Consider the following 12,157-nt stretch of genomic DNA (forward strand, 5'->3'; position numbering starts at 1 on the left):
TTAAACAGTACATAGTAACTTAAGTATATAGTAACGGTACACTACTGTGGGGAATTGCAAATGATATCTCAACGTCCCCCACTTTTTGGCTCAAGTTTAACCCTACTTTTCTGTAAAACTAATTCTAAACGAACCATCGCGCATAATTGAATTTAGCTTTTAAATCCACCACTGTTAAATTCGTTTTGCTCTTAACAGAACGGTTACTTCTGAAAGAGGATCCGAAGAGTAAATTAGAGACAAATAATAGCAAAAGAGCGGCGCCGCGCACTTGTGCCCAAGGGCATTATAAAGGGTAATCACACTCTGGTGATTACTATGGCAACGCAGCAACAAATTATGTGTATTTACCATCAAATTTTGCATCAAACATAACGGTCGTATGTAGCAGCATAGTGGAACCGAGTTGGATGTAGTTCAGTTCAATAGTATCATAACTCAAAAACCAAAATGTCGAGAAAAATGGCTTCAAAGTTTTCAATTTACTATGTCTCCCTAAGTAAAGTAAACATATTTTCATATAATGAGATCTTGTTAATACATATCGCCATGCATTTTTTACACAACATACAAGAAGAGCTTGTGGTCATTTCTGCATACTTATCAAAACCTTTTTTTTGGATTATGACATTATTGAAATAAATTATATGTATGTATATACAAATCACACATATACCGAAATGAATGATAATGGCGAGAATTTAGCCATATATTGTATGTTCATTCATTGGTGCGCTCGATAATTAATAGGGGTACCCACAACAATTTCGTTACTTTGGTAGTTTGTTAGTAGGTGCCTGATTTCTCTAAACTACCTTAAATCTCTTTATGACTTCGTACCAAAACGCATTTCTGAAATAATTTTAAATAATGATGGTCGTACAGATTATTAAATAAAACCAATAACAGTTTACAACTAAAACGTATTTTTATCTTAAGATTTCGAGTTAAAAGGGGTTTTAAATTCTAACTACCACTGAGAGTTCTAACTATCATTATTTTTAGTAATCACTTTTTTAGAGTATAATTAAGTTAGGCAAAAACAATTTTTAAGAGTATAATTAAATTACTAGCAAAAACAATTTTTTTGATGACTCTGAAAGGAAATTCGACACACATAAAAAAATGAGAATATTTGCCTTACACTCTGTATTTAAGAAGTGCGATGTCACTAAATGGTAAACTGGGCAGCACATATTTGTATCTATAAAGACTCAAACTTCCACGGTGAAATAATTTTAGTGAAATTTGCTGCAAGCAAGCGACGAGTCGAAATCAACTTATCATTTTTTACTTTTTATTTTCATGTGCTTAAGCTCTTTACTTAATCCATTGTGATTTTTTTTACAAAAATGTTTTTGTTTTTGTCTCATTGAGGCGGCCATTCGGAATTACCCAGGCTCGAAACTCCGGATACGAAACATAAATTGATGGATTTTCTAATAAATACCGGCTCATTGGCAAACAGACGACAATGGCAAACCTTCGAGTATTTCTGCCATGAAAAAGCTCCTCTAAAGAGCATCTGACATTCGGAGGCGACATAAAACCGTAGGTCCCTCCATTTGTGGAACAACATCAAGACGCTTACCACAAATAGGAAGAAGAGCTCGGCCGAAAAGGGTGTTAGCGCTAATTATATAACAAAACTTATGTTTTTTTTTAGAAAATTTAGATAATTTTATAATATTTAATAAATATGTTTCCTCTGAGATTTTTTTAAATGATTGAGCCTAGTATTTTCAAGTGGACGCGTTTGCTCCCAGGTGCAGTACTTTTATTTAGCGATTACTGAACTGACTGAAGTGTTTAATGTACCGGAGGTCTCTGTGTTGACGAAGTTAGCTCCTGATACGCATACCCACACTGAGTAGGTCTGTCATAAGCAAGCACTACCGGGTTAACACTGAAATATACTCGCTTCACTTTGAAATAATACATCATTTTAGACGCTTAATATGAACAAGAAAATTAGAAATTAAAAACTATTGATATTACATAGATTGTAATTTCTTAAACTAAATAATACATTATCTGTTCCATAAAAATCATACTCCATAGAATATATGTTCCATAGAATCATATTTTTGGAAGTTTTGAATAATTACACCAAGAAGATCTTCTTAAAACAACATAAGGTGTTCAAAGAATATAAGTATTTCAAATACAAGGAGGCGCAAAATTAATCATCCGAACTGAAAAATTATAATTTTTGCAAATGGCGTTGTACGTCAATCATATTTGACGCTGACAGCTAAATTATACAAATAAACGTAAAGGTCCAAATAAAGATTTCCATCACTTAAAATATTTTTTTATTTATTAAAAAAGTTATTCAAAAACAAATTGAGCCACCCTATACAAATAAGGCCAAATTTGCAAACAAAAATACATATTACTGGGAGGATCAGCGCACTAGAGAGGACTAGTTTACTGGGGCAGTAGGCTTTGGTCGGGAAACACCGGAGTAATTCCGATACGTAGAACCAGCTGCCATGGGAATGATACACATAGTCTTTCTCCAAGGCGGGTTGAACGCCCATCTTCCATATAACGGTAATTTTCAAAAAAGCAAAAAAATGTGATATCTCTGTTATAAATTATGCAAAATTACTTCAAATCCCTACAAATGCTGAACCCAAAAAAAGTAACGAAACCGCAACCGTCACGTCTATTCTTGGTTAAATGCGTGGATCTTAAAAACGGCTTAAAAAACTCGTTCAAATTTGCTCCCCACTTCAATTAGAGCTGACATAAATATTAGTAAGATTGGAGAAAAACTAAACCCACTTTTTATATTTTAAGACTAAATTTCAGCTTGCCTGTCTGATGTTAGGTTAGGTTAGGTATATCTGGCTAATCTGAATATGTAGATCCCACTAAGACCACAAGCTCCGTTACCAACGTTATTGGAGGGAGTTGCGTTAAACATAGTTCGTGATGCATGCTTGGCGAGTTTTAATAAACAGTTTAAACTTATGTTAGAAATATCCTTCAACGATGAAAAGTATATCGATCCCAGGCAGTTGTAATGAGTTCTGCTTAGAGCAGGACAGTGGCAAAGGAGGGGTTCTAACGTGCCTCTTTCTTCTTCGTATAAGTTACGCTCATCGTTCTAGACCAATCGCTTCTTAATTGCGTGATGTGGAGTGAGACAACGTCTCGTCAGTACTCCAACCAATATTTTACATTCCTTCCTTGGGATTGTTAAAATAAAGTGGGTTGTTTTTTGTTGCAAGTTCGTAGTTTTTTTGGTAATACAGTGAGAGGGTGAGGTTTCCAATATAGACTGTGCTTTCAGAGTTAGTTCCTCGTCTAGTTCCGTCTTCAAAACTGAGAGTAAGGTATATACAGGGTGCGGCACTCGAAGTGCAACAAAACAATTAAAAAGGCCATAAATTTAGTTTGGAAATTACTTTTATTCAATTCAAAGTAAAAAATGTGTGAAAATAATACAAAATTAAGAATCAATTTACTTTTGCTCGATATAACCACCTTTGGCCTTGACTATGGCCTTGAGGCAGTCCAGAAACGAATCGCAAGCTACCCGAATGTGACTTGTAGGAAAATGGTCACGGAAAATTGCTTTTTTCAGCGCCTCGAGACTGGTGAATATTTTAGTTCGGAACTTGCTTTCCAAAATGGCCAAAAAAGAATAATCCACCGGATTCGCGTCTGGTGAATTTGAAAGCCATTGTGGACGTTATGAAGTTCGGAACGTTGTTTTTTAGTCATTCTTGGCTCACTCGAGATTTGCCAGACGGTGCCGAGTCCTATTGAAACGTCTATGGTCTCCCACGGAAATGTTTGTCTGCCCACGGCTTCAAAGCAACCTCCACAATACTTTCCCGATAATACATCGCCAGGCTCGATGAAAATGTTTGGAGGACACCCTTCTGCGGTTACAACGAACCAAACCAATACCTGTTGTTGTGGTTGTAGCAGCATAAACATTCCCCATACTTACATACGGGGAATGTTGCTGGAGTGACAGTCGTTGGCCGGATGTAAATCCGGGTCGTTTCGGTAACGTAGAACCGACAGTCGCAGAAACGTAAACCAAACCATTACCTGTGGCGGACCCTGTATGTTCGGAGGGAAGTAAATTCCAATGCTAATTCAGCTACAATGGCTAGGAAGTCTCAAAGAAAATTGTATGCGTGGTGATCGGATTCTAAACTTTTCTGCCAGCCATTTTGTTTTTGTGGAATAACGTGGTCAAACCTTCCATTTCTGTCCTGTGTGTTAAGTCTTAGTAAGAGCTGTCCAGCCATCCTCAGTCTTTTGGCTGAGTCTCTTAATACTAATTTGATTGGATGCCGGTGGAGAAGTCTTTCTATTGCAGCTGTCGAAGGTATGCTTATAGCGCCGGTTACACATATTCCTCACATCCTTTGCCCGCTTCCCAATCTTTTAACGTACGTCATTTTATTAAACGCAATCCACCATACTAGCGAACCATAGAGCATTATTGGTCTAATGACCGCCAACCGATCAATGTGTGAGACGAGGAGATAAGCTCCAAGTCTTACCGATAATTTTTCTGCATGCGTGTAAGGCATGAAACTTTCTTCATGGTTTCTTCCCCATTCAACCTCCATGACCGTTTACTATCTGCTTTTACTATAATTTTAAAATTAATATATTACTTCTCATTCTCAATGTCTATAAGTTTGTTTAATTCCAAAATTAACAGTCAGCCAAAATTAAATTTTACTAAAATGTGTGCGGGTCTATAAAGTTCAGTCAGGATTGAGTTTAGCTTCCTTACTTGTTATTAAAGTAAATAATTGCCGTGTACACCTCTGTTAGGAGTTTGGCCGAGTTCTTCCTCCTATTTGTGGTGTGCGTCTTGATGTTGTTCCACAAATGGAAGGACCTACAGTTTCACGACGACTCCGAACGGGGGAGGAGCTTTTTCATGGCAGAAATACACTCGGAGGTTTGCCATTGCCTGTCGAGGGGTCACCGCTATTAGAAAAAAACCTTTTCTATTATTTGATGATGAAGGCGGCCGTCGTAGCCGAATGGGCTGGTACGTTGCTACCATTCGGAATTCACAGAGAGAATTTAGGTTCGAATCTCGGTGAAACACCAAAATTAAGAAAAACATTTTTCTAAAAGCGGTCGCCCCTCGGCAGGCAATGGCAAACCTCCGAGTGTATTTCTGCCATGAAAAAGCTCCTCATAAAAATATCTGCCGTTCGAAGTCCGCTTGAAACTGTAGCTCCCTCCATTTGTGGAACAACATGAAGACGCACGCCACAAATAGGAGGAGCTCGGCCAAATACCAAAAAAGGGTGTACGCGCCGGTTATATACCACTGCCGAATGGTAATCTCGTACTAACCATTCGGCTACGGCGGCCGCTTATTGTTATTACTATTTTTTTTTGAAAATTGTTGAAGCTCCATTTTGATAATAATAATAATATTTTAACGTTTGAAAGAATAAACCATAAATTACATGCAAACACTTCAAATACTTGGCCAAATAAATGCGGCATTTGTAATTTCATTTCAATAGCCGGTTCTTTTTACTTTGCTATCCATTTCGTACTATGCATTTACTTACATCAGCTTTCTGCAGCAAGTCACCGGAGCTTTTTTCCTTTCTTCACACATCGCCACAAATGTCAAAAGTCATGTCTGCTTATGCCTGCTGTGCTACACTGAGGTGGTCCAAGAAAATTTTCAGCCAGTACATACAAATTCAGTCATCGTTCGAGTCGTCTAAAGAAATGGCAGCGAATCAATTCTACGAAAACAGATTTACAAATTTTCACAAAAATCATATAAAACTATTTGCTGTTTATATGAAAACAGCAAATTTAATGCAAAACTCAAACGTGTTAAAGCGATCACTTTAAACGTGCAAAATTATACGTTTCATAAAATCTAGTGAAGTTATAAAATATTATCATACATATACCTACATGCATATGTACATACCTACAAATTTTTTTGGAGCTGTCTAGTAGAACAAAAGCATTGAATTTTCAATGAAATGTTTGCTTTTTAGAACTTTTAAGTTAATAAAAGTGTAAAGCGGCGGCCGATTGTTTTAATAAAAAACGAGCTGGAAAGTGGAGTACAAAGAGATATTGGAAATGTAAATGTATGTAAAGAAAAAATTCCTAAAAATATGCTACTCTTTGAGTGATTTCTCATATAAAGACTATTCGCATGCTCCACTACTTATCGGCCATTGTGCACAGCTCTAGGATAACAAAAGCGCGTCCGAGACATGTGCGTGCATGTGTATGCGTGTGCGTGTGTGTGTGGTAACTTGCTTGCGGCGGACGACGTACAAAATTATTATATAATATTTTGATGGATTGGTGTGCAAAAGTGTTTTACTACCTATTAGTGGATACGAGCATGCTCTTATAGAGAAGCGTGTGCGACGTAAGATACAAATACACATGCAGGAAAATAAAAGTGAACAAATGAAGAACCAGCAGCTATTGTTTGGCGTTAACTTAATATTTATACAAATTTAAATGCTCTGGCTGAGCCCTTGGGAACGCATTAGATCACCTACACCCACATTATGTACACACACACACTGATGTGAGATATGAACATATTTATATGTATGCATATATATATATATGCAAAAAATCAAAGAGGCATTGTCTTTTGCGGGTTCGTCAAGTAACCAAACACCTACTAGCATGATCACACCCTGCAGGAAAATCTACTATGTAGTAGCGAATTCTTGAGCTTCCAGTGAATTTATTACTTTGACTAGTTCGCTTGCCTTGTTTTTTCTATATAAAAAAACAGGTGAATTTCACATACTGTATCATTTTTTTTGTTAGTTCGAAACTTGTTTTAAATGCTACAAATGAGATCAAGTACGGTAGGTTAGAGGGCAAGAGTACCACGGAGAGATCAAGTACACTTTTTTTCAATAGTTTTTCGGAATCAGTGTTAAATTCAACGAATTAATTCCATGAGAAATAAAACTGTGTTCTAGCCGCCGACTCTGTAGGCGATAGGATAGAGCACTGAGGTGCTCTATGGTGATCTGAGGGTTAATACAATTCACAGTTGTAATTTTTTTTTAATTATTGCACTTAATGTATCATTTAAAAATTTAATCACTCAAACTAAAGGGCCTTTCAAAAGTGACGCCTGGATATCAGTAGGGAAGAGTTCCTAGGCTATCTTTTTTTATGTCATCTTTGATATACGTCCAGTACACTGATGTACAACTTTACATGATTGATGTACAACTTTACGCGTTTGAGTTCATTGAAACAACATATTGCAAAATTCGTGTTTTTTTTGGTGGAAATTATCGAATGAGTCGTCAATCCAAATATTGGTGAACAAATTTCAAGAAACTTGCTTTTTCGAGTTCCGTTGAGTAAATTGCTGTTGTAGCGCAAAATGTTGCTGAACAACCTTCAACATCGATATCTCGACGTTCTCAACAATTAGGCTTTCATGAATCGACTGTTTGACGGATTTTAACTGTAGACGTGCTCATGGTGGACATTTAAATTATGTAATTCATCAAATATAATTATTAAGAGCCTCATTTTGAATAAAAATAGTGAAACCCGAAAGAATATAAATATTCACTTTTTTTTTTATTTTAAAACAACAGCTAGGCACCTCTTTTGAAAGACCCTTTAGATTAAAGATTGAAATGTGACATATGTATAACCTTTCAGCTCGACTCAAAGCAATTTCGACGCTGTTAAACCCTGAAGACAAAAGTAGCTACCCCGCAAAATAAGTAGTTCTATGGTTTTCATTGGCGAAATCGTACTAGTTCTAGGTATATCAGAAAGCTGTTTCATTAGCTCACATCTTGCCTGCAGGGCAGCAGGAAACCACTTATGTCGATGTGTGCACAGATGTAAGGCGGTTATGCCATTACTTTGCAGCAATAACTGTCAGTCTTGCGCGCAGGACTATTTTCTTACCATTTGACAATTCGGCATTAGCACTAGACACTTGGTTAAGTATGTGTGTATTTGTGCGCTCGAGAGCTTTTTGTGCAGCTGTCAAAAATACAAAATCAGATGTTTTGCCTGCACACGTACGCAACGAGCCGGGCAATACATAAGTTTTGTTGGAGACTGAATTTCTGTTTAGTTGAGTTTATGAGAGAGTGCGAATTTATAATTCTCCGAAGCGGCGGTTATTTACTTACATACATACTTATGCATGCATGTATATTTAAGTAAGTGCTTTATATACAATATTTGCAAGCTGCAAGCGACCACTGCTATTGCTGCTTCTGCTCTTATCCTATCCTAACAAAAACATTGTTATGTATCGGGTGTTTTGCATAGAGTGCATATATGTTTGTATGCATGTGTATGCATGTAAGTTTGTGTTTGTAAATGCTTCCTCATTGGTGTGAAAATATACATAGTTGTTATAGGTTTCTGTTACCAATATAATTGTGGTAGTTTTTACGTCATTCTAGTTAAAAATCTTGGGTAATATTTTGGTACGAATAACCAGTGGGCAGTAAATCTCAGAAAAATGGACATCAATGGGCGGCAGAAAACAATAGAGGTTGGGTAATGGAATTTTTTTAAATTTACTTTATAAAATGGTGAATATCTTAATTAAGAGCTTGAGAACTTAAAATGATAATACAAAACAGAAATTTTTTTGCAATGAATTTTTTTATTATAATCGAGTTGTAACTCCGACTCTCTTCATAATTTCGCACAAATTAATTATTGCATTTACTCCACTCAACAGTTTTTATAAAATTTGGGTGTGCTAGATTTTCTTGCACATAATTCCATTGATTTTGCTTTGAATTTTTTACAACGTGAGCAACTCCTGATGATGTAAAATAACACCCATATCACAACCGATGAACCACTATGTGTAACTGTTTTTTAGTGTACTTCCATCATTCTCGAAACTCATTAAATTTGGACCCGCCACTCCAGACAATTAATTATATCTAGCAATGGGTCCTTTTGAACAATTTTCCTGAAGTCGCCTTCATACAGTTTGGGGTGATATTTTACCTCCATAATTCGCGTTCATTTGTGCTCTGATTTCGGTTGAGATCAAAAAGCGCCTGCCTTATTCTACCTGGCTAGTTTTCTGTCATCAGCCGCTGCCATTTTCCTGTGCTTACATCGTGACAAATTTTAAAATATTCCATTTATTAAAATATGTGTTTTTCGCATAAAATTTTTGTCAAATAAAAGTTCCGTTACTTTTGTAACCGTTTGCAATTTTTGGTATGAACCCCATATGGACTTTCTTTCGGAAGGATTATTGCTCCTGTTCTTACCCATTGATAAATAAAAGGCCTCTCAAATGTGGCGCCTAGATATCAGCAGTGAATAATTCGTAGACGGCACCTTTTTTATGTCATATTCGACGTTTGCCAAGTAGACAAATGTACAATAGAAAACGCGTTAAAATGATTGAAAATTATAATGAAAATGGTCGACCCTTAAGAACATTAAAAAAAAAAATATAAAAAAATAATTGGCTCATATAATTTTGTTAGTGTTTTGCCGAGCTCCTTCTCCCATTTGTGGCGTGCGTGTTGATGTTGTTCTACAAATGGAGGGACCTACAGTTTTAAGCCGACTCCGAACGGCAAATAGTTTTTATGAGGGGCTTTTCATGCCAAAAATACACTTGAAGGTTTATCATTGTCTGTCGAAGGGCGACCGCTATTAGAAAAAAATACCAACATATCGCAAAATTCGTGTTTTTTTTTGTGGAAATAATCGTCAGAATGAGTCGCCAATTCAAAGGTTGGTTATAAAATTTCAAGAACTTGATTCTGACGAGGATAGAAAATTGGCAGGCAGACCAAAAACTGCATATTCTGTTGAAAATATCGATATCTCAACGTTCTCAATAATAAATGATGTAATTTTTCACATAAAATAATAAAAATTGTGAAATTTGAAAGAATCTAGATTATCACATGCTTGACTTTGAAAGACCCTTTAATCACAAAATTCTTTTACGAATATTACTAATAGCATATACATATAAGCTATAAGCACTTTAATTAATGAAGTAAAGTTAAAAATATAAGAGCAAAGATTCAATTTACCCCTTTCAAATAGGATGAATTATGTGAGCACAGTACCAAAAACGAAGAAAAAAATTTTCTTTTGCCCCACTTGAAACAGAATACTTTAACACTGAAATTAATACTTTTTAACCGACGCTGGTGGCCTAGCTGCACGTGCTTTTTTGATTTATTTTGTGATTGTAATTTATTACTTTTTCAATTTTAATAAAAAGAAACACGTTTTTTGCATCTTTAATTACTTTCAAAGTAAATTTAAAAAATGCGTATCTGCATTACTCATTGACCTCTTCAATTTCAATTCCTGTAAGTGGTTAGCTTCAGCTGCAGTGCAACTGAAACTGAAAAAAGCCCTTCATTACCCAGAAGCCTTTGCCACACCTCCCTTCAATGTGATGCGAGTATATCCGCACGTGTGGAAGATTCAATGTGCACCAATATGGGCAGCCAGCTGGTAGATTTGCAAAATTTCAAGTACAAGGACGTTTTCTTTCAATGTTACTTTTCGCCTTCAACAGTATGTATGTATTTATGTATGTAGTTGGCAATTGGCCGTTGGCAGTAGCACCGAATTGAAGGATTTAACGAGCGCATGGCGACAGAAAGAGTATTAAAGTGTTTCGTAATGCAAATGGTTACGTATTTTATGCACACAAGAGACCTTTTCCACATGCGTGCATAATCAATGGAGGTACATATGGTAACACGCCCCTTTTCTATACGATTTACAACTAAAGTAGATGTTAATATGAACGTCGTTGGATTTACATTGCAACATACAAACAGACCGCATCTGTTTTATATGTAGTTCTCTAATTTGTGGATGGGTTTTGAATTTTTTACATAAGCAAATTACGAACTTCAAGGATCCCACCTACACAGTTAGATATGCATGTAGATACATACATACATATATGAATTACTTACAAATCTTGACATTTAAAATTGCATGCTAAGAACAACAAACATCGTTTGTAAAAATAAATCAATAGTGGGAAATACATTAAATATCTCGTACCTCGAACTAGTTGCTGGTGGCTGCACGAAAGGCTACACCCATACACTCTTATACTTGTATGCATACATTGTGGAACGCAGGCGTCCATCCACCGAAGTCGAACGTAATTATAAAGCCAGCGATTGGCAATCAGCTGAACTTGTTGGCATTTCGCTTGGCTCTTTGGTTGACACCCGGTTGCGGTCGACGGGCGATGAGCGGAGGTTAAAATCATTAAGTTCATTGCATATTTGCTGTTGTCTTATTGTGGTTGTATTGTTTGCAATGAACATAAAACGCGCAAACATGCAACTAAAGCAAAAAAAAAAAACAAAAACAATGAAAAATCCAAAGGACTTGCGTTGAGCCACTCTGCTCCATACTGTTAGCCCGAGTCAAGTTCAGTGTTGGCGCCAGTCTGTTTTGGAAACTAATGCGTTTAACTCGTGATATACATAATTATCCGCAATTTTGTCTAATTCGCGAGTGCTACATATGTATTTGTATGGAATATTGGGCTAATTACTATGAACGTAACGGAACGGAGTCGTGACGTAACGCTGCAGACTTGACATAACGTGACAGATATGCAACAGTTGACAAAATTTGAGTTTGTTTACTAAGTGCAAGTAACAAAGTGACTGAAAAGAAAATAAGAGAGGCAAACAATGTGAGGAACGAGAAAATTATGAGTATCGAGCAGTGATAAAATATTCATTTGCGAAAAAGGAAAACCAATGATGAAATTAAAACGGACTAAAAGTGTTTTATGAGGACTCTGTACCTTCATTGTTAACTATAAAATATCGAAGAGCCAAATTATAACAAGGCCGTATAAGCAGTTTTGATGAGGACAGCGCAGACTGTCCCAATGAGGTTACCACACATCTTCACCTTCTACAGATTATTTTATGAAATCTCTGTTAGAAGAGAAATGTAAGGTGCAGACCGCGAATTTCAATGTTAAAAAATACTTGTATCGAATTTCTTGCCATCTCTGTCTTAACATCAACTGTCATTTCTTAGTTTGACAACTCAATTTTTATTTTACTGTGTCATGCACGAATTCAAAATCCGATTTGGTTCAAAGCGATTTGAATACAGAAGGTGGCGTCTT

General features: G+C 36.3%; 1 protein-coding gene across 1 annotated transcript; it reads left to right on the top strand.

The window, feature by feature from the left end:
* Positions 1 to 5,718: 5,718 nt before the first annotated feature.
* Positions 5,719 to 6,110, top strand: LOC128863435 (uncharacterized). The gene has a single exon (XM_054102591.1). It carries the CDS (start codon positions 5,740 to 5,742, stop codon positions 5,866 to 5,868), a length of 129 nt encoding a protein of 42 aa, XP_053958566.1. The 5' UTR covers positions 5,719 to 5,739; the 3' UTR covers positions 5,869 to 6,110.
* Positions 6,111 to 12,157: the final 6,047 nt, after the last annotated feature.

This window comes from Anastrepha ludens, chromosome 5, assembly GCF_028408465.1.
Source record: "Anastrepha ludens isolate Willacy chromosome 5, idAnaLude1.1, whole genome shotgun sequence".
Lineage (NCBI taxonomy): Eukaryota > Metazoa > Arthropoda > Insecta > Diptera > Tephritidae > Anastrepha > Anastrepha ludens.